This window comes from Charadrius vociferus, unplaced genomic scaffold (genome assembly GCF_000708025.1).
Source record: "Charadrius vociferus isolate BGI_N301 unplaced genomic scaffold, ASM70802v2 scaffold257, whole genome shotgun sequence".
Lineage (NCBI taxonomy): Eukaryota > Metazoa > Chordata > Aves > Charadriiformes > Charadriidae > Charadrius > Charadrius vociferus.
Window position 1 is genome coordinate 2,160,907 of NW_009649473.1, and position 26,043 is coordinate 2,186,949.

Here is a 26,043-nt window from a genome sequence, read left to right on the forward strand (position 1 = left end):
GACTAACATGGGAGAGAGCCACCGCTTGACACCAACCCAACACCCTGAGCTGCCTCTGTAGGTTTCTGTAAGATCAGACACGTACAAGGAGAAAAATGTTCAAGGTCAAGATAAAACCCAAGTTGTCTGAATCTGGAGCCTTTGCAGCTTAGACAGCCTGTCACCCGCTGTGACAGACATGTGACAGATCTTAGAGGACACCCCGCCTTCCCCATCGCCAAGCAAGCAGCCCAAGCTGCAGCAAAGACCTTCACTTGTGCCTCTACAAGAGCGGCTGGCGCATTCCCATTATCAGACACTGCGATCTGGTCCACCCCGTGGCAGAGCTGCTGAAACATGTCCTGTGCTCCAGCAAAAGCCAGGCACAGATTTGGGTTTAAATCCCTGTCCTTCAAAAACCTGTCCCACCCTTCAGAGCCTGGCTAAGGGCGCCTGTGGCACAGGGAAGGGTAGAGACAGCAGGAAAGGGACAATTTAAGATAACACTAGGACCACACCTCTTCCCTTGACAAGGTCGAGCCACCCCTTCTGTTACTCCCAGGAGAAAAAAAATAAACGCACCTTTCCTGCAGACAGCCTTCATCCCAGCACTCCTCGCCCTCCCTGCATGTAGCCAAGGTTACCCAGAGAAATCCCCGCGCTTCTCCATCCCCACGCTGCTCCTCTGCACAGGCACTGTCATTTGTTAGTCTGCAACAGTGAACATGCTGAACGGCTCCATCGCTCTTCTCAAAGAGCTTTGCATTCCTTACCGCCTGCCAGCTCCTGATCAAAATTCAATAGTACCGCAGCACTTTTCTGCACTATGTTTCTCTGTGGAGCAGTCATTGATGCGTATCCAAGTTCGAAGGAGGAACAGCCACGGCATTGCAAAGGGAACTGAGAGCAACAAGGGTAGGAGACTGTCTTCTGAGCCTGACAGCATTTGGGCTTTCTGTCCTTAACCTCTCTTACGCTGGGCTGCAGGTACAGCACAGAACTGCTACGCAGAAAAGCCTGGGATACTCTATAGCTACTATTTCCTAGGGAAAAAGACTGAATCCTACAGTGGTGAGCAGTGATATAAAAAAAGAGAAAAAGCACTAATGACTATTTCATCGCTCTTCCTTACTTCTTGGGAAACATTGATGTTCTGCTTTCTGTACCGAAGGAAAGCAAAGGAAATGCACAGCAGCATGCGTGCTGAGAGCTCGAGGAACCCAATGCAGAAAGAGGCACTAAGCTGTTTTATAGGCCAGTTAAGAGGGAGTGTGGCCTCGAAACACAAAGAGCCAAAAGGCCAGATCTGCAGTCAAACCTCCCCAAGGTCCAGCACTTTACACCTATTTGTTCAGGGGTTTTTTTTGCTGCTGTTCTGTCTGTCAAGCAGCACAGGGTAAAGCAACCCTGTGAGAAGCATGAGTCAGGGCTGCTGAAATGATCTATTTACAAGTCACAGCTACCGTGTAGACAGATTAATTAAGATACAGTGTATGACTCAGTTCCACCTTATATTCTCAGCAATGTCCTGATCCTTTAAATCCCACGCATTCACGTATATTCAGACACAGGCACACACAGAGTCATCCTCCCCAGTTGCCAAAGGTAAATCTGCACCTACATTTATGCTGCATAAATGTCTGCTGCTTGAAGCATGCCAGCCCTGCACCGAGATACCCCCATACGTAACAGACTGACTATCAGCAAGGATGGGCCAGAAGACCCCCAAAAAAATCGCCGGACCACCCCGCTGCCATGGCCGTAAGCCATAGTTTAGCAATAGGTGACTCCAGGACAGGAGTCTACAGTGATTTTGTGGGCAGGCTGGGTGGTCTCCCAGTGCAAGATGTGCATGGGAAATCACAGACCAGAGAGCACCTCTGTGGAAGAAGAGCAAATAAATACATTTTTCTGGCTGCTGCACTCAACTGACACACTGGATCTGAGTCTTCCAGAAGTGCCCAGCTTTGAGCCTCTGTCACTGCCCTGACCACCCCACAACTCCTGCGTGGGTCTGCAGAGCCAGACTGGCAGGGCTGTCCCTGCTTCACAGCGCTTGGTACCTTCATAGCACCTTTCCTTTTTAGCAGACTAAAACATCTGAGAAGAGTTTATGCCAGCAGAAGAAACTTTGCAAACTTCAAGAACCCTTCCCACACCAATTCAACCCCTCTGCCCCCAAAACCTCACCTTTCTGCCAGCCCTCGTTTAGTCAAGCCTGAAATGACAATAGGATCGAAAGGTTCCTCTGTCCCGGAGATGGTTATTCCCAAGGGGCCACCATATCGCTTCAGTTCCACCGTGTAGATAATAGCACCTGTTGTCTCCTGCTCATCTGAAAGAGAAAAAACAGGAATGCTGAATTTTTTAATTAGCCATACGAAACAGGTCATGGGAAAGACTTGCAGCATTTAGAAGCAAAAGCCTAAGGCCTTCAGCTATGCTCATACCAAATAGGATTTTAACCTTCCAGATTCCATTTAAGGGCAGAATAACAAAAATAGACTATAATCAATCGGAAAGTGGTGACCGAACAAGCGGCAGCACCTTATCTTTGTTGGTTTGCACTACCTATTGGGAAATGTCATTACAGTGGACAGGCACCAGTTTGCATCAGGATTTCTGTACCAGAGTTATCTTCATCCTTCCTAATCTTCAATTTGACCAGGTCTTCACACTGCCTTAAAATCTGCACAGCATCCTCCATTGAGCAATTGTCGAGTCGGATGTTATCAATGGCTAACAGCTTGTCTCCCGGTTCCAAGGTGCCAGTTCTATGCGGAAAGGAAAAGAAAACTAAAAGTACATTTGTATTTGCCTTTCAGATCCCATGACGCATTCAGTCCTGCAGCAGCAATGACAATATTAAATTTTTGCCGTCCTTGATCTTTTCTGGGAAACAACCGCAAACAGAGTCTGGGACAACTGTATTTTAAAGAGAGGAAGGTTGTGTAGGCAATACATCAACACACAACAAGGCAGGAAGGTCAGAGATACAGCCTGGGTAACCTACAGCACTGAAAAATGCCTGATGTTTAACTGACAGATATGGAAACTCCTGTATGAGCACTGTTAGAAATGAGCCCTCCAGCAGCACTAAATTCCTCTGAAAGCCTTGCTATGAGGTGTTGGGATCAGAGGTGAAGTCAATAAATGCCGAGTTATTTGCACAGTTCTCCACCGGTGCCCACAATTCACTCATTCTCTTCACCCGAGCAGGAGCTGAGACATGGCAAACTACCTGATGAGCCATAGCACCTTATGCAATATATGAAGCCCTTTACCACATGCTCTTAAATGCTAAACATCCATCTCCTGTAGGGTCAGCAGACATCTGAATCAATGCCCCGGTCACCTTCTCCATTAGCTCAACTCTACTTGCTTCAATACAGGCAGTTTTTATTGCAAAACCTACTGTGGTGTAAAAGAAACTTCTAGGGTTGAGATCTCCTTGGATGTTGGCAAAATCCAGACCCAAGTGCTATTGCTTGGGCTGCACGCTACTTCTCCTTACTGGGCTGGACGATTTGCAATGGGTTTGGCAGATAGGAAACTCTGCACTCACCTGTGTGCTACGCTCCCCTTCTTGATGTCAGAGATGATCAAAGGCTCCCCTGGCTTTCTGCTTGCAGCTGCAAGAGACACACGGGTACAAGGCTTGGTATGGAGTCTGACGTCTAGGATGGGGAGGGTTAATCAGGAGAAGGAGTTGTAAGGAAAGGGAATTTATATTCCTTTGACAAAATGATGCTTCACACTTGAACACTGGAAGCCACACCGGGAAAAAAAAAAGAAGTGAATCCCTGCAAATGTTTGTTGATCGTCCTTTGCCCTAGTTAGCTAGCTGCTTCCTTCGGTCTCTTCCTGAAGGGGAGGACCGGTGGCGTCCAGCAGCAAGAGGTGGGACTGCCCGATCCCAGCACTGCTGGACACCCGCTCACCCACATCTCTGACGTGAGACACCAAGTGAGTCAATGGCTGCAGCAGTAGTCAGACATCAGCACTGCTGCCTAGGGAGTACCTAGCTCAGTGCTGTGGTTAATATAAGCATTTCTGTGTTCTCGAAGTAAGGTGGGCTGGGAAATTTTCCAGGTGGAAAATAACCCAGGAAGAATTAGATAAAACACTGTTTTCTAGCTAGTTCAGCTCCCCAGGTCACTTCATCATCCAACCGGATAAATCGGGGCTGGTCTGGAAGGGGTGGTTTCCAACTATTCTCTCCCGCCTGACCCTGATAACTTTTTCAGCCCACGAGAGATGCGACCACGCATCTCTGGGAGCATTTGCATTTTCAAATTTGCCTGCAAGACCTTCTGCTCTCTTGAGAAATCCAAGTGAGATTTATGACTCGAACCCCTCCTGACCCCTCTGCCATCCACACACCAAACACATACCAAGAGCATCCTTTTCACCCCGTGTCACTCCCTCCTGCCTTGCTATGGGAATTGCATCCTCTCATTTAAAGCTGACGGAGCTTCTCAGCAAAAACTGCGTAGGAAGGAAGGAACTTGCAGCATCTGAACATATCAGGTGCAGGTCAGAGATTAAAATATCTGTGAGGCACGTGGCATCACCCACACAGAGATCCACCTGCCTGAACAGCAGAGAGCATCCCAGAAAGTCAGACATAAAGGAATAACTGCTTTGTCTTACCAACCTCTCTGCTCTAGATTTTTTGTTGTTTACATTCATTTGTGAGATTTAAAAAGGTATGTGCTAACCCGTCACCTTTAAAGATACCCTCTCCCAGATATAACTAAACCTTCTGTATTGAACAGGGAGAAAAGACAGCCAACCTCAGTCGTAACAGTGCTGAGTATGAAAGTTATGTCAGGCAGCAAAGAGCAGACTGTGACTGATTTTATAATAGTCACGGCAATGCAACTGCTGAATGATACAGAGCCTGGAAGAATTATTTTCCCCATCTCTAACAGCAGCGTGGTGCCAGGCAATTTTGGTCTGGACACTCACATTCAGCTTTTGTGGACACAGGTCGAAGAGAAGCAGACGGGTTGTGGAGATTCACCAAGGGCTCATGCCTCTGTTCAACCAGCCTGTGTCATAAACCAGCCAGCACAAAGACCAACACATCCCAGGCAGAGTTGAGTGGTGGGAGGGAAGGATGAGGTTCAGCTTGTGCAGCTAAAAATCAATGCAGAAATCCCCCCTCTGATTAAGAAGGCCGCACACCATGGACTAACAGCACAATGGATGGAGAAGTATCGCCATTATTACTACTGCTGTTCTCTTCTTCAATATAGGACATGTGTTTGCTGCTGAGAGGTGCACAACAAGGTGGTCTGAGCGGCAGCGACAGGAGACCCTGTTAGCACACCCTGAGCCCTGGGTCAGGCTGGCATCGCTGCATGTTTAATTGCTCCCTAGCCCGGTTCTGTCAAAACGATCCAGGTTAGCAAAAATACTTTTCACTGCAAGGTTTGTTTATTAGCTTCAAAGCAGAGGCAGCGTGACAGAAAGGGGTTAGGGAAGATCTCCACAGTCCTGGTGGTGGGTTGGGGATGGCCATCTCTAAACCTGACACAGCCACAGCTGGAATGATGTGTCCAGAGACTGTGAACACTCAAAAGAGCAAAGAGGGGGGAAAAGAAAAGGAAAAAAAAAAAAAAAAAGGGGGAAAAAGAAAAAAGGGAAAAGCAAATATAGACAACGACATGCCAGCAACAACTCTGCAGAGATGGTGTTTATCTCAGCATCTGCCTTACAAGCCCTTTGACACGTGGGGGGATCCTGTCCATGGTCAGTCTCTGAGCAGAGCGAGACCTCGTCCTTCTGCAGCTCCGCAGTAGGTGCCAGCATTGAACGTAGCACAAGCTTCCGATATCAGAAGCAAGGGTGACAAACTGAGTGCTGTGTCCATTAGGAAACAGAGCAAGTTTTAAGGAAAAAATCATTCTGGGTTTTGCTTGTGCTTTTTTTGGAAGTTGTGCTTTCCAAACAGATTTTCTTGAGACCAGTTAAATGGAAGAGCCATGTACAACTGCATACATCTGTCCCTACCATCAGAGTACCCAAACTTTAATAAATGGCAGCCCTCTGCTTTAAATAATCACTTAGTGCAAAATGGAAAGGCTTTATAAAACCATCATTATTAGTCAGCACCTACAAATCAGACAGGTAAGTTAGAGAGACTTCATGAATAATTGTTCTCTCTCAAGAGGCATAAATGCAAAGTTAAGATAACAAAATCTTAAAGCACGGAACAGTCACTTGCTGTTTGTTTTAAAAAACAGCAGTTACTAACTCCATTAATCCACCTTTGGCACCCCAAAGCCCTTCCCAGTGCACCAGCAGAGCGCCCAGTTGCACTTTCTGCCCATCAGCTGGGACCAGGCTGCCCCCGCCCACCCCGGGACCCGCGTTTTTAACAGTCCTGGGCCGCTCACACAGGGTGACAACACGTCTCTGTGTAACGGCTGCCCTGCCTACAGGCAGGAGGGCTGCAACGTCACTGACGTGGTGACTCAGTCAAGGTCAGAGGCATTAGATATGTAGATCCCTGGTGAGATTTTGGATAAACGGTTTCCAATTTGCCTGCAATGAAAAAAAACCCTTAAACTACATTATTATTTTATTAGGGCTGTGGTCTTTGGAGTTAAGACACTTGCACAGATGAGTAAAGCCTTTTCATCCGTTCGCTTCTGCTACCAATGAGGTTATTTCTCTTCAAAGGACATTGCCTTGGTAATTCTGCTTGCTGCAGGAAGCCACGGTTCGGATGTCCAGCCTTGCCTCTGGGTCTTGCTTTCCCGTCTGTAAAAGGGAGACGGCAGCAAAGGGAGTGGAAGGGAGAGATGGATGGAGAGGCAGACGCTGCTGTGCAGAAACCCACGCTCGCTCTCGGCAGGCGCTCTGGTTGTGGCCCCCATCTGCCAGGGCAAACCACTTCAGGTGGAAGTAGGCTCTTTTTCAGATACATTCATATTTTCGGCTCCAGTGGCCCAGAGAAAGCTCCGTAAATCAACAGCTGGTGAAGGTAGAAGTGTGGGGTGGGGGAGAAACTCAAAATGAAAACACTGCTTGGCGGTGGTGACAGGGCAGTGATAAAAAGGTGAATTGATCAATACTGTTATTTACTTTTTATAAATTGCTTTCAGTCTCTCACCACCTCTGCTGGGATTCTGGCTCGCTTGGCGTTTACGCTATGATGGATGACGAGGCCAGAAACACATGTCCGGTTTGTGTTTTTAATAGAATGCATAATGACTCGTATTGGTAAATTATTCCCCTCCAAGGAGCACGAGCACATATCTCACACACATCAACCCATTATAAATGCCCTTTGTTATTGACCAAACCAAAGCAGCACTCTGCCAATGCGTAATTAAAGAAATTGTAATAATGCCATCAGAATACATTTAAGAAAGCAAGCATTTATAAATGGGAAAAAACAAACAAAATAAGAAACCCAATAGCGTCATGATAGCTAAGGAATGAGAACAGGAATGAAAGCAAATCAGGATCGATTACAAAAAGCAGCAGTGAAAATCAAATCCCCAGTACTCAACTTTTTCCGTTATAATTCATTAGTTTTAGCAGCAGGTGCATAAATTATCAGCGCCTCCAGCAGGATATTTACCCCGCCACTGATCTATTTCCTTTCAAAATCTCCAGGTAGCAAAACCGGGACAGAATATCCCACTTCGGTAAAAGCACCGGAGCGAATCAGCTGCAAATCTCAGTTGAAGCTGCAGCGTTAGCGGGGGTAGGACAGGCGGCTGCCGGGCACACTGCCGCGTGCAGACACACTCTGCCGGGCTGGCGGCAGGTCTCAGGTTAATCCAGCGCCGGCAAAGCTAGATTTGCTATTTGCTCAGCTCACAGATCCATCTTCTCACTAGGACAGTGATTACACTGCTTAAGCGACTTAATCGAAGTTATCTATCTATCCAAATTCCGGTTTTATCACCCTCAAGCAGATATACTACCTGCTCCTTATCTGCAGTACTTCAAGCCAAGGGCATGGGAACTGATTTGTTAAGATATATAAAGGTAATTTGATAAACGTGCTATATAAAGCATTAATGCATAGCTAAAATGAACAGTAATTTCAGTATCTGTTTAAAGAGCAACAACACACCTGTACCCTGCAGTGAATTTCATAACTAGCCCTTGGAGGGGATATTTGAGACAGACCAAAAAAAAAAAAAAGAAAAAAAAATAAAGAAAACACAAAAGCAATCTTTTGTGTAATCAACTATCATTTTCCAGAGGCTAATAACAAATCCATATCTTATTTTAAGAGGTCAGGTATTGAACACACAAGAATACATGACTATTAGCTTCTCACTGCTGGAGATTTTGATTTGTAAGAGATTTACAGAAAACCCACAAAGGCATAACTGCATCATTAGAACTGAATGCAGCCAGCAAGATCAGAGCACTTAAGGCATGTGTCCTGCTAATGGGGATGAGAAGTTCAGGCTAACAAGAGCCACACCTTCACATCCCTGTGCCAAAAATCTGAGTTTGCAGGTCTTTGCATCCCGACCGCTCAGAGCACCTCAGAGGTCTCTGCAAACAGTTGAGCTTCACAACCCACACAGCTCTTTGAACCTGGCGGAGCAGAAAGGAGCGCGCACTTCGCTCTTCAAGCAGAGCAGCTGCTTTACAAACAAAGGCAGCCTTCTCCCCGGCACAGAAACCGAGGCACTGGAGTATGGAGAAAACGAGAGTGATTTCGCTGGCTTCTTGGCCCTTCACCCCTGGACGAAGTGCATGGAAGCAGCGCACACGAGGCAGCCTCAGTGTTTTCGCTTTGCTAATTTTCATTTAGCAACTGTAGGAGACTGAGATGAGGCAAGGGCACCGAGGTGCCACAGAAATACAAAGCAGAGCCAGTGAAAGACTCACCCCTTGGATTTCCTATTCATCCTGTGGGGAATGGAAGAGGAAATAATGCTATATGCAAATATTTGCATCATGTGTCTCAATTTGCTGTGTCCCTTTGCCACCCTCTTTGGGTTTGAGCAGGAGGAAGAAACCCATCTGGGTGCACCCAGCCAGGTGCCCAGACCACAACCGGGGCTCGCTCAGCCCAAGCTTTCTCCTTCCAGCAAACCCTGAGACCTCAGAGAAGATGAAATGCCCTCAGCAAACACCTGCCCCTCACCAGGAGCAAGCATAGACCCTCTCTGTATGTCTATCCCAGACCCAGCAATGCCTGCCCGTCTCATACAAAAACCTTCTGGGTGTTCAGCCCCTTTTATGAGGCTTTCCAGCAGATTTATGGTTCCTCCCGCAGCCAGCTCCATTACACAAATTCTTCCAACGCATCCATCAAGAATCCTGCTCTCCCCTCCCTTTACTTAACCCATCTCCCGATTAGCTCTGAGAGCCACAGCACAGCAAGAACTTGATCGCTTTTATTTCTGTAGTGCTCTTCTGATGAGGTCGTAACACTTTCTGCCCGCGTAAGAAGGCAGTAGCAAACCCTCCTAGACAGAGGAATTAACTACAGATGAGCCTGCTGAAGCCGAGAGGCGAAACTCAACGAAAGCAACTCATCTTTCATCTGCAGTGTAGCTGGACCACAAAGTTTTAGAAGAAACCCAATTCTGTGACCACGACAGTGTGGGGGGTCTTCTACTGACCCCTCTGGCTTGTCATCTATTTAACCTGTCCCAGCTTTACAGAGCAGGGAAGAGGAATCCAATGTGGGAGGCCAGTAAACCAAGTCCCCTACTTTAAAACAGCAGTTTTATGCTTTTCCTTGTCAGAGGAAAAGCTATAAAAGCTGTTTCTAGATCTATACAAGCATTCAAATCAGCAGAACTGGGAGGAACTGAGCAAAAGAGAGTTATTTTTACCTCTTTTCTCTTGCTGCTTGCATCACGCTCCTGCATGCACATCATGTCTCTGCAGGAGGTATTTACCATAAGGCTGCTGGCTTTGGTTTTAATGTTTGAAACTGGTGTATTTATCTGCCCAGTCAGAGGCAGAGTGACAAAATGATGATCTAATTTGCTAAGGGTCATGTGGACATAGGCTTATACAGACTAATATATGAAAACAGAATTAGAATTCAACTAGCATTTCATCCTTGCCACTGCATTTTCTGGCTGGCTGTCTTTTGCGCCATTTGTAAATATAATTTTGGCTTTGACTCAGCAAAGGACTGAAATATACCTTAAGTTTATGCGTATGCACTACTTAAACAGTGTCCTGCAAACACATTCAACAATCAAAAGGATTAAGTCTATTATATTGTTAAAAAACTCCTTTGTAGTTGGATAATGGGTATCTAACTATTTAAAACCCATGGGTCAGTTTCTTTTTATTTAGCGTTGATTTAAAAAAAAAGCGTGAAATCAATTTTTTTAAACAAATTTCAAACGAAAACATTTTCAACATAAAAATACGTTTGAAGTGTAAATGCACATCTGAAGCAGATCCCATTCAAGTGAGACTCCACAAACAAAATCGAATATTCTTGCCGTCAACTCCCAGGTTTGTTTTGCTCCCCAGCCCCAGACACAAACTGAGCTTTGAAGCTTAAATGGTGTGCAACCCTGTCCACGCTCAAGCCAGAAGTGTTTTGCTACCAGCTCCATCGCCCTAGGTCGCTACCCGAGACTGCACCGCCAAGGCAGCGGCGAGGGCAGCAGGCTGGGAGCCTGGCACAGGCTGGGCTCTGCACCGTGCCCGGCTCCCCTGCCACTGAAATGTCATTATGGCCACCCCGCTGCTTTCGGAAGGCACTTTGATGTCTTCAGACAGTAATTGCTACCGAGCCAAATGTTAAATACTGTGCTGTTATGTCTCAGGATTATCCTTGTGGCACAAATAGGGAAAGCGGGGAAGAGGGAGAAGAAATAACAGAGGGTGCAAAGCCATCACCCCGTCAATGTTCGAGTCACTCCTGAGCATCACCCTACTTAGACCAGAACACCTCCAATTAACTCACTGACTAATGCTGTAAATGCCAAGAGGTAATTGCAAATAGCTTATCTATTTTAATGAAACCTCCTTTTAAAGTGTCCCTAGTGACTCCATTCCCCAGACACCGCTGGGTCTACGCTCCCCAGGGCTTAGATGCAAGATCCCATTACTGCAGTTTCACAAGTTGCTTTGTTTCAGCTGAGAGGTGGTGGCATCCCCTGAGCATGGCAAATCTGAGACGATTCAAGTCAGTTTACCCAGCAGCGAAAGAGGGATGAGTGATGTGAGACCTGCCCACATTTGCTATAAAGGAAAAGTTCACTGATGCGAGGCATAACAAGACCTCTAGCTGGCCAGAAATTGGGGCTGGATCTGCCTATATCATCCCCTTACAGCATCCGCTCCAAAGAGGCCAGAAGGTCTTTAAGTGAAAAATACACTTCAGAAGAGAAACAAAGATAAGTAATCAAGAGTAAGCAGAGAAGAGAGAAAAGAAATAAAAAGGTTTATGTCTCATTCTCTCAGTGTCCACCAAGTCCTGGCATATGAATCTCCTCCTCCATGTCCGCTGTTAGTCAATACAACAACTCCCGGCAAACCCTGCCCAGCACTCTCCTGTCCCTACAGTGCCTTCCCCCACCTCTAAGACCTGCCATCCTCTTCATCCTCCTTCTCCTCCTCATCTTGGCAGTTTCTCCTCTCTACCATTCAAACTGTGGGTTCACCTCGCACTCTCCTCCCTCCACCTCTCCCTGCAAGAGTCCCACCACACCCAGGCGATTCTTTTTTAAAAGGAACATAATACAACTGTGAGCAAGGGAATAAAAATAATATTACTAATAATATAATATTAGTCTGCAGCACAGACCAACTGATCAGCTGAGATGCATCCTTTGCCCCAACCCTCCATGTAGCTGCTTTTTTCTGCAGCTGCCAGCTCGTGGAGGCAGGAACCACACGTCTAATTCAGTTTGGGATAAATCACAAGCACTGCGAGCGCTACAAGGAAACCCCATGTAATCTTATCTCTCTCCATTGGGCCCCTCTGATGTGCCAGGGTGGGAAGCAGCGGCTTTTGCAACTGCTAGCACAAGTGTGAGCAATACTTACAGCTGATTGTAATTCCAAGCTCTACACCTCTTTTCTTGGGCAATTTAACATGAAAAGTACCGCTGCTGGGTATGACAGACTCTATAAAACCAAAAACAGACAAAAAAGAAAATAGGAGAAAAAAAAAAAGAGAGTTTTCAGTTGCATGGATGGTTTCTTTGGAACCAGGAAAAACAAGCACATAAAATTCAGCTTTATTGGTTCAAATAAGGTTGTTATGTGAAGCCCTGTGGACTTGAGGTTAAAATTTGGATTCTCATTAAAAATACATGCTCTGAACTTCAAGTGAAGTGCTCACATCATGCTGTATTTCAAGATTGAGGCAGCCCTGTCAATGTAAAAGGAAAAAAACTTTTTTCTTTTTTAATACAAACCTGCACTTTAGCCCCAGCCAATAGCTTTGGCTCCCTCCTTGCTTCACGGCCATAAATTAATATTATTCATATTAACGGGCAAATATTTAAAGTGCAGGTGGCCTCTTCATCTACTCTTTAGGCTTATCTCAGGCAAGTGGTGAGCACAAGGCATTTATGAAAGGACAGAAGAAGGACCCTCTATCTCGGTGCGCATTAGAGAACAACGAGAAATGGGACTCTTCCCTCTGAGCTCTAGCAAAAACCTCACGTAGTTGTGTGAATACACTCCCTCCTGCGGGTCAGCAAAGGCACTGGCAGAGTCCCGCTGGTAGTGAGGAGCAGCAGTTCCTTTGGAAACATACCTGCTACATCAAATTCAACCTCGAGCACCACTTTGTTCGTCAGCGCGGCATCACGCAAAAGCTGATTAGCTTCCTCCATAGTCCCATCCTCAGTCGCAATGCCGTTGATAGAAAGGACTCTGTCTCCTACTTGTAGTAGCCCACACCTGCAGTTGGGAAAAGAGGGGAAGGGAACAAGGAGGCAGGAAAAAAGAGGAAAGGAGAAAAAAAAACAACCCCACAACCAGCCATGAGTTACTTTTGCCATGCAAATCTGTTATAAGACACATAGAGTAGTGACAAATCCTGCAGAAGTGGCCCCAAAGAGAAGATAACTCATTCTGCAACACCCATCCCAGGGTCAAGAGCCCCTGGAAGGTCACAGGGCAGCAAACCCTTGTGGTTTGCTTAAGTTCAGACATAGTTTGCTCCTAAATAATCATTTTTGGTCATATTTCCTGCAACTTCCAGGAAGGAAAAAAAAAGTAACCCTCACCTTCCTAAAAATCAATGCCATGTCCAAGAGATGAGTGACAAATGCAAGGGCATGTGCTCGCCTACCCTATCTAATGGTATACGGCTCTTTCCATGTACCTGCACTCTCTGAAACCAAAACTAACAGCACTGAAAATTGCATGGAGTCCTCTGCTTAACACATGGCTAATATTGAAGCTACAATCCAGTGAACTCACTGAAATGTCTCAGCAAATTGGATAATCATTTATCCCTTGTAATTGCATTTCTGGAAGCCAAATGTACATTGATACTGTTTAACTGCCTTGAAAGGCCAATATTATTCTGATGCAATATCGCACCAATATAACCACAACTGGCACTTTGGGGTTTTTGGTTTAGACCCACTTTGTCCAAGAGCACAGATCAGCAGGTTTTTTTACTTTGAAAGAAAAACAATGATGATAAGGCTACGTTGGAGATACACTGCTACAGCATGGTCTGTCTCTTGGGACCCCTCTGTATTTATAAGCAAGGGTTTTTTTCACACATGAACCACTACATTCAATATCCACTCTCCCTTCTTTCTTTCTTTCTTTTTTTTTTTTTTTGTTTATTTAAATATACTGTCACACCAGCAAGACAATCCTCCACCTTACTGAGCTCTACAAAATAAAGAGTGTAGTTTTCCCTGTGACTGGCCCCGGGAAGTTGCTCATCTTCCTTCTCCTCCACACCCTTCATCAGTTGTTTGCTACAACCGCGTCTTTTCAGATTATCACGATGTCTATAAGGCAGTCCACTTTAGCAGAGCTTGGGAAACCATTCCTCCTCCATCATTAACATAAGCTACAGAGTGGCCTGCAAAATAGGTTGGGGATTATGGGAACAAGTCTAAGGTTCACCTCTACATTTGGAGCTATTTTACAACAAAGATTTCCCAGAAGGCATCAGCTATCCTGTTTTGAGCCTTCTCCAGAGAACATTTATTCCCCTGCTCTTTAACGACCAAGGACATCCTTTGCCCCCTGCTTTCTAGACATCAGTTTCCACTGATATTTCACGGAAGACAGCTTGTTTTTCACTAATCCTTCCAGCCGCTCTTCATCACTCATACCCAATTCAATTGTACGAAAACAGGGTACCACAGCTTCCAGGCACACGAAGATAACATCAAAGGCAACACACACTGACTGTATTATTCACCTCCAAACAACAGGATGTTTACGAACGGCCAGGTTATCAAGAAAAAATACACACCTCCAAATTCAAGAGGAATGCACAAGCACAACATTTTTTGCCATGGCCCATCAAAAGCTGAGATACGAGCAAGTTTGGAGAGAGCCTAGGGAGGTTATTTTACTGGTAGGAAGGAATTAAACTTGCAGTATATTTACGCTGCTGCCTGAGTTCATACCATCCATGGAAAAATGCTGGCTATTTTATGAGATGTAAATTCAGAGCTGTTTGTTCAAGGAGACTTGGATTAGGACAGACAACTCCATGGTGTATAAATGAATCCACCCTTGCAAATAAACTACATCAAGTTTAATTACAGTCCTTTACTGGACTACGCAGCTACATAGGTGTGCTTGGAAATACCAGCTTATAAATATGAAGATGGCAAGGAGATGCCTCCTCTGGCACCAAAAGCTCTCTTGCTACGGCCACAATGCACCTTTCAGAAAAGAGGGATCAACGTCTGCATCACATAGACATCACTGTCATGTCAAGGTCACACAAGGACACAAACCATTTTGGCACCACTATTTCAGCTGCAAGGGCTGGGAGATCACAGGATACTTTTATAGAGCATCAAAGCAAACATTTGCCACCTTTCCCACCCGAGCTGCCTTCTCACAAAACAACCATTTCTTGTGTTTCTTCAGTCAAGGTAGATTTGCCTGGGTGTTTTACAGCCAATAGCTCTGTTAGGTCGGAATTATTTTCTTTCTTTTACTATTAGCGTTGGTCAATCACAGTTGTTTAAGCCCCAGTCTTGCAGGTTTATAAATGTTTGTGGAGTGAAGCAACCTTCTGGCTTCCTCCACAAGTGCAAGGAGACCCGACATGCCTTGTTAACCCTTCAGAATAATTCCAGAGACACCAGCTTCCAGCCATCATGTGCCCTTGCGCTGGAAGCATTGCCCAGGGCGCCAAGGGTCCTGCAGACCTCTCCTTGGGTCTGCTGTGGGATCCTACACAAACCTTTCGGACAGCTTTCCCAAAGAGAGGGCATTTGCCTCAGAGATGTGCAGTCTAACACCAGAGCTCACAAAGTGCTTTGAGATCATCAGGGGAGAAGTGCTTTAAAATCAGAAATAACAAGAGTACAGGCATCTCCTGGAGTGAAAGACAGCCCTGTGGATGTGTTGGAATCCATGTTGAGAATGTCCTCCTGGCATTGCAGAGATTTGCATTTTGTCATGACTCATTCCTTGGCTCAGAGGCAGCAACAGAGCAGTGGAGGTGTCTTGCTAGACACAGAGCAGTGCCTATTCAAGTCTTGGACAGGATACACGCTAAAGATCTTACTCAGCATCATCAACATCTGCATGGTAACTCCAGCTGTGGTGTGAGCAGCAGCAGCTGTGACCATGGCCATATCGCTGGCTACGGAAACCGATGTGTCATGCCCTTACATGCCCCTACATGCCCCAGAGCTGGCCTACACAGGTCAGACATCCACATCTGTGTGTGTCTGTACATCTGCGTGTGCACGTTGGTGCGTGGGTCCCAGCCCCAAAAGATCAAAGTTTTGCTGACAGCTTCACCCAGCTGCTAAACTTCCCTTTTGCAAACCATTTATACTCAAAAGCCAGAAACACAACGATCAAACAACTGTGTCAGAGCAGAATTAGAAAATATGTAACTCATGGATACCAGGATGGAGAAGCCAGACACTCTCCCACTGCTGGCAATGACAGCTGGGGGAGGAAGGACACAAAAGCTGCGTGTTTCCAGGCAGCCAAGAGGGGATGTCAGGCATCTTCCTATTCCACCCTCCCTGCTGATAAGAGAGGCTGAATCACTGTCTCATTTGGAGCCCAAAGGCTTCATCTTGCACCCAGGAAACAAAACAACAGGTGGGGAGGGAGGTCTATTAGCCCACTGCTGGCAATGACAGCTGGGGGAGGAAGGACACAAAAGCTGCGTGTTTCCAGGCAGCCAAGAGGGGATGTCAGGCATCTTCCTATTCCACCCTCCCTGCTGATAAGAGAGGCTGAATCACTGTCTCATTTGGAGCCCAAAGGCTTCATCTTGCACCCAGGAAACAAAACAACAGGTGGGGAGGGAGGTCTATTAGAAGCTATTTGCTGTAAAACAAATCGTACATCAGGGAGGTGACGGCTTTTGCTTCAACCTGCCTGCCACAAGCTAGTACGAAGCAGATAATGAACGTGAGGCGGTCCAACCTCCCTGAAAAGAAGATGATGCCATCCTCCTCCCTGGTACCACTTAAATTTGCTAGACACCCCAGAAGCAGCTCCTCCACAGCAAGCCAGACGGACCAAGCGACTGTGGACCATGCCCTTGTGCAACAGCACATTCAGATTCACAGGTCTTGCACAGGAGCGTGCGAATGTGCAGGACAGACCCAGGCTTCTGAGCCCGACCCCTGCATCCCCACCACTCACCCTCTTTTGCAGAGGGCAACAATTGCAGCACAAGAAAGAGCGTAGCTCAGCCAAGAGCCCTGCTTTTTAAAGGGGAGAAAAACAGCTCTAATGTCTTGGGCTGCAGTTACAGCAGAACCTCTCAAGGACAGGGAATAAGGTATCTAGAAAGGATGGAGCAAACAAGCTCTGTGGGATAGCAAGAAACAAAAAGCGAAATGAAAACATAAACCTGCCTTTTTCACCTTGCTGCAAACCCAGTGCACTTATCACTTCAAGATGGGAAGGACAGTGTTTTCCTGCCAGCTAGGGAGAACAGCATCATCTAGGAAAGGAAGAAATACACCGCAGAGATTTAATCCCCAAATCAAATCCAGGCTGCAAATGCAGAGAGGATTGCTCCCTGTTGCCAGAAAGCAGAAGGCGGCAGCCAGGAGAGCGTGAGTCCTGCTGGGTGGGCAGCCAAGAGGGAGAGCAGCGTGTGTGACACATTAGAGCCAAGCGAGACTGCACCGTGAGTCTTTGCTTTTGCTCCGGGCTTGGCAAGAGGATAAAACAAAGCCAGGCGGATTTCAGCACATCTCCCTCCTCCCCTGGGACAGCAGGCTTTGTTGCTGCCTGATTTATAAAAGGAGTTTGGTGCTTTGCAATGTGAGCCAAATTCACTCTGGTAATAGAGCATAAAAAACCTCCAAACACCATCACTTTCCTTTTTAAACCCTGTTTGCAAACAAAAAAACCAAAAAGCATAAAAGGCTTTTGAAATCTCTCTTAACCTGTACCACTCAGGACAACTCTTTCTCCCGTGCCAGCCCCTCATCCCTGTCCTCCCACAGACACAAGCACCAGGCACTCGTCCTCCTCCCTTCTTCTGCATCGGCCGCCTGCAGAAGCTGCCACGCAGAGACCGCTCTGCAGAGCACGGACTGGCATTTCCTTTTGCAGGTGCTTTCCCTGACGTACGACTGCCCTGTGTGCTGTTTTCCCAGGCTGGCCTGGGGACACCAAACCATCAGCGCAGGCTGACGAGGCCCTTGGAGACATGTCCTCCCAAGGAAGGGTCTGCTGCAGGCACTGAGCGCTGCCACATCGTTTCACCTCAGGCAGCCCTAGGCAGGATGGACCACCAGTGAAAATCACAGGCGGGAAGAGAAACCAGCACAGGGGTATAAGTGCCAGCTCGCTCACCCCTCACTATTTCATCTGCGTAATGAAACCAGCTCTCCTTTCCGCACCACAAGAGCTCAAGTCGTGCTGGGACCTGGTCCGTTTAGTGAGAAAAACCTTGCTAGAGGACATCTACATTGTAGCGCACAGACACTTGAGCAGAATTTAGATCCAGCCAACAAGGGTGTTGGGAAAAGTTTAGCCAGAGCTCCCGAGCTGAGGCTCAGCTGCCAGAGCAGTCATTGCTCCCGCTATTCCCAGGGGGTGACGTGCAGCAGTTAATGCCACTCCTCCATTCTGCTCTTCTCCCAGCATTATAGAGCCAAAACCAAGAGTGCTTAAATGCAGCACCTATCTGCTCCTCAACCATAGCCCTCCTCTGCAGTTCAAAACCTTGGCTTTATGGCCAATATAACTGGGCTCTGTTACAATGAAACCCGCCAGAAAACACTTCGCTGAGCCCACTTGTTTAGGTCTTTCCCCTTTCTGCACCCAGACAAAAGCTTTACCTTTCAAAAAGAAAGGAGGGGAAAAAAAAGAAAAAAAAAAAAAAGGAATGGGAATGGCTCTCTCACACAGACACACGCTCCCTTCCTCCTCCTCCCAGAACAGCCGCAGCCTGGTGCCAAGACGTTCACCTGGGATGCGAGGGAGGCCGCGGTCAGCCGACGAGCGCAGAAATGGCAGTGACAGTAAACCATGCCCAGTGAAGAATGGGAGATATTACAAGGATGATAGTAAATATCTAAATGAGCCTCTGAGGAGAGAAAACAAACCAAACCATGAAATGTTCAGCAGCAGCACCATCAGCATCCAAGGGCAAGGTCTCTAACCTCTCTGCCGGGCTGTCGGGCTCAATAAAACGGACGAGAGGTGGGGAAGACAGGGTTTCGGTAGCAAAGATGCCTCCCTGGAGCTGAAGTCCGAAGCCATTCAAAGGGTCTCCCCTGAGCACCACCTCTGTCGTCTCCGTGTGGACTATCTGCCCGCCAGGACCCACTGTGCTGGAGGCCAGCGACACTGAGAGGGAGAGAGGCAGAAGGTCAGGGTAGCCATGGTCAAGACAGCCGGTATGCTCACAGACCTCAGTCTGGCACTGGTGGGGACAGCGACCGAGGATAAAGGAGGCACCGACAGTGCTGAGATGAGCAGTCCCACCCCAGCTAACAGTCAACGATAAGGACAGCAAGGCAAACTTGCACGGCCGTCCAACCCAGCCCCAGCCCACTGCCACTCTTACATGAGCTCTTGTGCTCCTTTTTCTTCTGCCTCCTCCTCAGCATGGTGGTGCGGGGGCTCATGGGGTGGGAGCTGCGAGGTAGCGTGTTCGAGTTCTGGCAGGGGAAGCCCTGCGCGTTCATGGTGGGAGATGAGAAGTTGGCAGCCACCAGAGCTGGGGAAATACAGAGCGTGTTAAGGATGTGCACAGAGAAGCGTGGCAGCAGGTTCATCTAATGAGTGTTCACCAAACACCCAATTCACAGAATTCACAGAATTCACAGAATTGTTAGGGTTGGAAGGGACCTCTGGAGATCCTCTAGTCCAACCCCCCTGCCAGAGCAGGGTCACCTACAGCACGTTACACAGGACAGCGTCCAGGCGGGTTTTGAATGTCTCCAGAGTGGGAGACTCCACCACCTCTCTGGGCAGCCTGTGCCAGTGCTCCACTACCCTCAAAGTAAAGAAGTTCCTTCTCATGTTAAGATGGAACTTCCTATGTTCAAGTTTATGCCCATTACCCCTCGTCCTATCACTGTGTTTGGACTCTCTCCTTCCCAGCTCCAGGGCTCAAGATTGAGGCGAGAACCTTGTCCTGGGCTTGCAGCTCCAGCAGAGCTGTGCGAGTGGGCTTGGGCTCAAGGTGGACATTGCTCTCTGGTGTGCAGTGACTCCAGTGACTGGGCTGCCTGTCGCTGCAGCATCCAGGCCACCAGCTGAGAAGTGCATCGCGGATGCAGGGCAGCCAAGAGCAGGTTAGCATGGTGGCACTAATGAAACTTAAGTACATACAAAGGGAAACCCATAGCTTGAACTTAAGCTGCTGGGCAATGGAGCTGCCCTGTTTGCCTCCCACAGCTCGGACACAGTATGGTGTTTCCTCCTCCCTATCTTAGTGCCACAAGACAAGAAACCTGGGGCTGAATAGTCTGCTTCCTCTAAGAGGCGGGTTTAGAGATTTTGAAGCAGCCATAATCCTGCTGCTAACACGCTCTGTGGCACCAGGGCTGAGCTGGATGCATTGTTGTATCAGGTTCCTACACATCACCAGAGATGCCCTCCTTGCCCCACAGCAACTCATTTTTGCCGTATGAACGCAGGCACTGGGGTGTGGGGTTAGATGGGAGCACGGGTCTGCCCAGCACACTGCTCTTGTTGCAGTTACCAGATCTGTGTGCTGGGCTGCAGATACCCATTTTGTACCTCAGCACTGGACCTGTGGAAACAGACACAGGTGATGGAGGAGGAAAGGAGTGACAAGCCAGGCTACAGAGTTGGGTATTAAGGAAATGGAGGGGCACAACATAAACAAACACATGCAGGGATAGGGGCAATGTCATGCACTGAGGTTACATTTGCAGTAATCCTGTCCAGACGTCTGGTTCCAAGTGGGCGTCTTGCAGTGCCCGGGGTGGTGGGTGTGACAGTAGTTGACACAGGGGTCCCAGCAGTGGTGGTGGTCACTCTTCTGCACCTTGACTGATGGCACCCAGGGGAGCAGAAATCACCATAGGCAGGGAGGAGAAGCGAGAAAAAGAAAAGGTAAGAAATATAAGCCAGGAGATTGCAGAAGAGAGCCCCATGCTGGTTCTGAACAAGTCAGGACCGAGCCATAGTGTGTCAAGCACCAGCAGCAAAAACGCATCCCCACATAACCTCATGACACTTGATGCAAAGTGGCAGAAATCTGCCCCTTCCTCATGAAAAACTCCACATCCTCAGCCAACGGCCTGACTAAGCCATGCTGGCAGCGCACAGATGTCATTACCATTTGCAGTCTGTTGTGCGATGTGCAGAATCTCCCTCCAGCCACGAGTTTCCCCGCAGAGGCCATCAACATTATCCGACAGCACCGGGGAAACCTCCTTGTGCCGTTTCCCACCTTGCTGCCGGAGCTGCCCTCCCAGGGACAAGGCTCAACACCTTCTGCACGTGCCAAGGACTGCTTTGAGCACTTTGCTTGGCTTCAGTGTTTGGTTGTTTAGTGGCTGCTCTCAGCCGGGAATCCATCGCAGTGTGCACACACAGATGAAAGAGAGGAGTAGCGGAGGGCCACCTCCAGCTCATCAGAACAAAAGGGATTTTATACAGCACTGCTTAAAGGCAATTACAGAGGGCCACCAACACAGGAAGAGATGCCAACGCTGTGGCAAACAGCAAATTAAAACATGGCACTAACAGGGCAGACTCTATTCAAGGCCACACAACTGCTTTAGCTTCAACCCTAACCCCACCCCAGCACACGCTGGCAGGAATCTGTTGCAGCATGACATCCATTATCTGGAAATCCCTTGTCTCAGGAACTGTGGCTTTGTGACATCAGGTCACAATGCCACAGGTCTCCTCTGGAGTGCCTCAAACACCCCTCCAGGCACAGGTCCCTTGTCGGTTCTCACTGACACTCCTTTTGCCCCCAGGCAGCACAGGGTCGGTTTGGTTTTCCTTGCCCAGCAGCGCTGGGTTTTCCCTCCCCAGTCTCTGCACCATGCTTTCGGGATCTATTTTCTTCCAAAAGGAATTGCTGGCTAATGAGCAAGACTGCAAGTGTCTCAAAGTCTTATTCAGAGAAGCATGAAAGGCATCCCACTGCAGAGCATCACTGGAGCCATGAGTTATCCCAGAGCTCAACCTCACAACCATTTGCAGTGACTGGCAACCACCTTTCCAGGATGAGATCTCTTCCAGGCTCTCTGTTATGCCACCAGCCCCGGTACTACCAGAGCTTTCTGAGGGTGCAAACCTGGCACAGGGGCTCAGTTTATGTAGTGAGTACACCCAGAGATCTCATCTAAAGGTCACCTGTTAGTGCCTTTAACAGTGGAAATCTATTTTGTGTGCATGCATCACAGGCATCAAATCATTTTGGTCAGGTTTTCCAACCAATATAATGATTATATTTAGTCTTTGCTAAACATTTAGTCAGTTTAGCACTTTATTCTATCAAGCTCTTAAAAAAAATCCACTTCCAGCTCTGGGGTTTCTATTTTGTGGATTCAAAAGTAAATTCAGAGCCAGGCAGCTTTTAAAAATAAAAATCAAATGAATAAATGTAGCTATATCTAGACAAAAAGGAAAGTTCTTAATAAATACTTTGAACATGAGGGACAGAGCTAATGGGCATAAATACAAAATCACTTAATCCATTTATAGTAATTAAAACTCTCCCATTTGTCTATAAATTCTTAGCTCATATCTCACACAACAGGAAAAAGTGCCTTTGAAACTCAGCTGTCAGAGCACTGGGAAAGAGAAGTGATTTTGGAGAATTCCATGACAAAAACCTACAACAGCTTTCCCCATGCTTTCATACATCATCCCTGCCTGAGGAAACCCATCCATCCCAGCACCGCTCCTGGGCACCATCCACTCCCCTTGATCTTGTGAGCGGGGCGTAGTCCTCCCACAAACTCTCAGATGCCCCCATTTCCACAGAGAAAGCAAACTCAGTTCGACAAATCCCGTGCTTCAGCATTAGGCTGTATTTTTGCATGGCAGCTGCAGGTTCAGATCCCTCTCCACCTCCTCAATAGTTGGATTTTGATTGCACAAGAAGCCACGATTAAAAAATATAATGCCAAGCCCCACGCAGGCACACACTGGAAGGACTCAGTAATGCAACTGCTGAAGAAGGATGTGTCTGCAGGGTCTCCTCTCCTTGGCTGCTTTCCCCAGACGTCAGTCTCTTGCAAACCACAACAGTTTGCTTTTGCATGGCCAATTTTTCCTTACTGCCCCCCTTTGTTTCCCTAAACTCAGAAAATGCAGCCTGTGGACTTGGCGCCCAGCATCTGGAGCAGAAAGCAGTGTCTCTCCCAGGTCCAAATGCAGTTTGTCAACTTTGGTGCGGTTTCTTGGCTGCTCACCATGGGCTGCACAGTGCTGTGCTGGTTACGCCACCGAGGAGCACTGCTTCGTGAGCTGCTCCTCTTGGCCAAAGCACTCTCCCCTCTGTCCCCACCACCTCCCTTTCCCACCCCATCAGCACTGGTGAAGGTGTAAGCACGGGTCTCCAACTACACCCCTCTGCCTCCTAACAGCCACGTGGATGAGCAGCATCCTTCCTTCCCTATGATCCTTCACGTGTTAAAGAGTTTAATCAAAAGTGGTAACAATTGTTATACCCCTTATTTTTCCTATTAATATGTTGCAATTGTTCTCCTAAGTTTGTGCGCTGAATTTCTGCCGCAGCACACTGATCTGATGTATGGAAATTTGGGTAAAAAGGCTCTCGCACACCGAGCTGTCCTTCCACAGATCCCCCTTCTCCTGACCTGCTGCTATACATATATTCTGAAAGGAGATTAGGACGAGGGCACTAATGGAAGGAGGAGAATAGTTTATTTTACCAGCCATTGAAAAAGCATTATAGCTTTCCATTTTTTTCTTGGGCACAAAGGTCAAGTCATCCATCCCCTTCGTTAAACTGCTTTAATTCTGCACAAATTGGACTGGACATGTAAGAGATTTATTTCTAGACATGGAGATGTTATTAGATCTTATGTTTCACCGCATCATGTTAAAGACGACAACATGGATGTTTTCCTTCTTTCCCCAAACTGTCCTAGAAGAGAACAGAACGAAGAGTTGTGCCTGGGACAGATTTTTTTCCCCCCAGTATTTCTTTGGTGGGGCGTGGTGGAAAGCAGCAGCTACAGATGCATTCACTCCACCCCTGGCTGTTCGGACACAGCGGACATTCAGAGTCTGGTCCAGAAGATGAACGCTTGTGTTACAACTTTGTTTCCTAAGGAAGTCCAGCAAGATTCTGCCTAGCTACTGACATGTCCTTTGCAAACCCTTACCAGGCATCAGCAAATGAAAGCTGAGCTTGGAAATGTATTTGCCAGCACCAAGGCTGTTTTCCTCCATTAAAGTCTCTTATCTGAGGTACTAAGGAAGCGGCTTGCACAGCACTCAGCACTGCAAAACCCTGGGATTCCCAACACCAATTTCCCCATTCAAGCACAGATGTTACCCTTTTTTTTCCTATTCACATCCTTGAAGAACGTCATCTAATCACATGCATTTCATCAAAACATCTTTTTTTTTTCCTCCACAGATGTCTCTCTTTGGAGTCTGTTGCCAGCGTTCAAAAGCAGCAAGGATCCCAGTAGGGACCTCAAGTGAGTTTTGAGGGCAACCAACAGCGTTTGCACAGAGGACACACCTGTTTCTGGAGGCTTCAAAGGCAGCCTGCTTTGGTGAACAGGTAGTATCTCCAGCTTGACATTTTCTGAAGTGGCAGCTAAAAGCTGAGTTGCCTCTAATAACGAGCAGTGCTCTGTGCTCGTGCCATCAATGGAGAGAATATGGTCACCAACATGCAACGCGCCACATCTGCAAAGGAAACAGCAAGAGAGGTAATTACACACATGGCCAAAACCCATTTCCTTACAGTCAGGAGCAGAAACATACAAAATCCACCTGTGAATTATTCTGTGAATTCATGTGAATTTCTTTTCATATCTTTTTTTTTTTTTTCTTTTTACTTCCAGTTTGAACCTTAAGTTTAAGCGTTGCCCAAAATACCAACTAAGATGGTTCATGCTTGAGTCAGTGCTGCTAGTGGCTTGGGAAAAATCTTCTAAGTTTTTAATAGTACCCACTCATAGCTCACCCAGCGGTGTAGTTAAGTCCTACAAGCCAGCAATTCAGCTCAGCGACTCAACTACCCACAGCTGGGGCTGCATCACGGTCTGTCTCTGCATCCCCATGTAAAGGGTGACTAGCTGACTTGCCCATCAGTAAAAGGCTGTAGCCAGAAGTCTCCAGAATAGGTGTTTGTCATTCCACAGCTCCAGGGCAGTCAGATCTGAGGTCTCTAAAACAGAGCTCAGCTTTCACATGCACTGAGTTACATTCATTCCCGGCGAGGAGTGTCCACTGGTGTTGGGTCAGATATTTTTAGCACACTTAGTGCTAAGAACATGTGGACATAGCCATTTCAAGGCAAGACAAGGAAGAATGGTATATAACTAACAAGGCCACAAAAAAGCACTGGAGAAAGGAAAAGCAGAGCTTGGAGCAGCATGTTCAGATCTGTACCTGTCCACCACACTGGCTGGCTTGATCTTGTCGATGACAATGACCTGCTTGTTCCGGTGCGTGGTTGTCGTCAGTGTGATTCCTAGCGTAGACCCCGGAGTCTTTGCTATTTCAACTAGTAAAGGACCTGAAGCATTTGCTACGGTATCTGCAAAACAAGACAGCACCTGAAGACACTTCTCATACAGCCTTTCCCATTTCTAAATGCAGAGGGTCAGCCAATAATGCTGACTTGCCGTGTGTATCAGCAAACCTGGAGTTTGGGCATCCTATAGTCTGTGTCACACGGTAACTTAAAAAACTGATGACCAGCACACAAGCCAGTCAACTCCTGTGTGCTTCAGCACCAGCTTCAAAATACCACCTCATCTGCTTGTTTCTGCTCTTCCAGTGCAACAGTGGGAGCAGAGACGCAGAACTACCTACCCACATCCTTACAAAAGCCTCCTCTCTCCCATCAGACAATACAGGGGCAACTCATGCGTAAAAGATGCATTTCTGCAATAAGCTTAATAGAAGCTGTAAGCGAGACTATGAAAACTCCTACGAAATTGCACTTGTTAGCATAAGCCTGCACCATACCTATTCATATCTTCTGAGGAAGGGGGAGGAAAAAGAAAGCCTGTGTCTCTGGCTGATTAGACAGAAATTCCCTCCACCTCTATTATACACATTTGCTTCCAGATCACCTAAACCCATCGTAAAAAGGCTGGATTCACAAACGTGTTATCACCACCACACAACCCCCCCAACAAGAGCAGTTCACAGAAACTCAGTCATCCACTTTGAAGGAAAGGCCAGCATAGCCCTTGAGAGCTTAATGCCTCCTCAGCCCTTAATTATTCATAGTAAGGTTTT

General features: G+C 47.2%; 1 protein-coding gene across 1 annotated transcript in view; it reads right to left on the reverse strand.

The window, feature by feature from the left end:
- Positions 1–26,043, reverse strand: part of GRIP2 (glutamate receptor interacting protein 2) — a 59,806-nt gene that overhangs the window by 19,608 nt on the left and 14,155 nt on the right. The window contains exons 7-16 of the mRNA XM_009889870.1: positions 25,186–25,333; positions 24,308–24,477; positions 20,494–20,619; positions 19,163–19,315; positions 18,699–18,942; positions 12,707–12,852; positions 11,989–12,069; positions 3,545–3,611; positions 2,608–2,753; positions 2,170–2,314 (exon numbers count right to left, since the gene is read on the reverse strand). Of these exons, the coding sequence (XP_009888172.1) occupies positions 2,170–2,314; positions 2,608–2,753; positions 3,545–3,611; positions 11,989–12,069; positions 12,707–12,852; positions 18,699–18,942; positions 19,163–19,315; positions 20,494–20,619; positions 24,308–24,477; positions 25,186–25,333 (1,426 nt within the window). The remainder of the gene's footprint in view (positions 1–2,169; positions 2,315–2,607; positions 2,754–3,544; positions 3,612–11,988; positions 12,070–12,706; positions 12,853–18,698; positions 18,943–19,162; positions 19,316–20,493; positions 20,620–24,307; positions 24,478–25,185; positions 25,334–26,043) is intronic.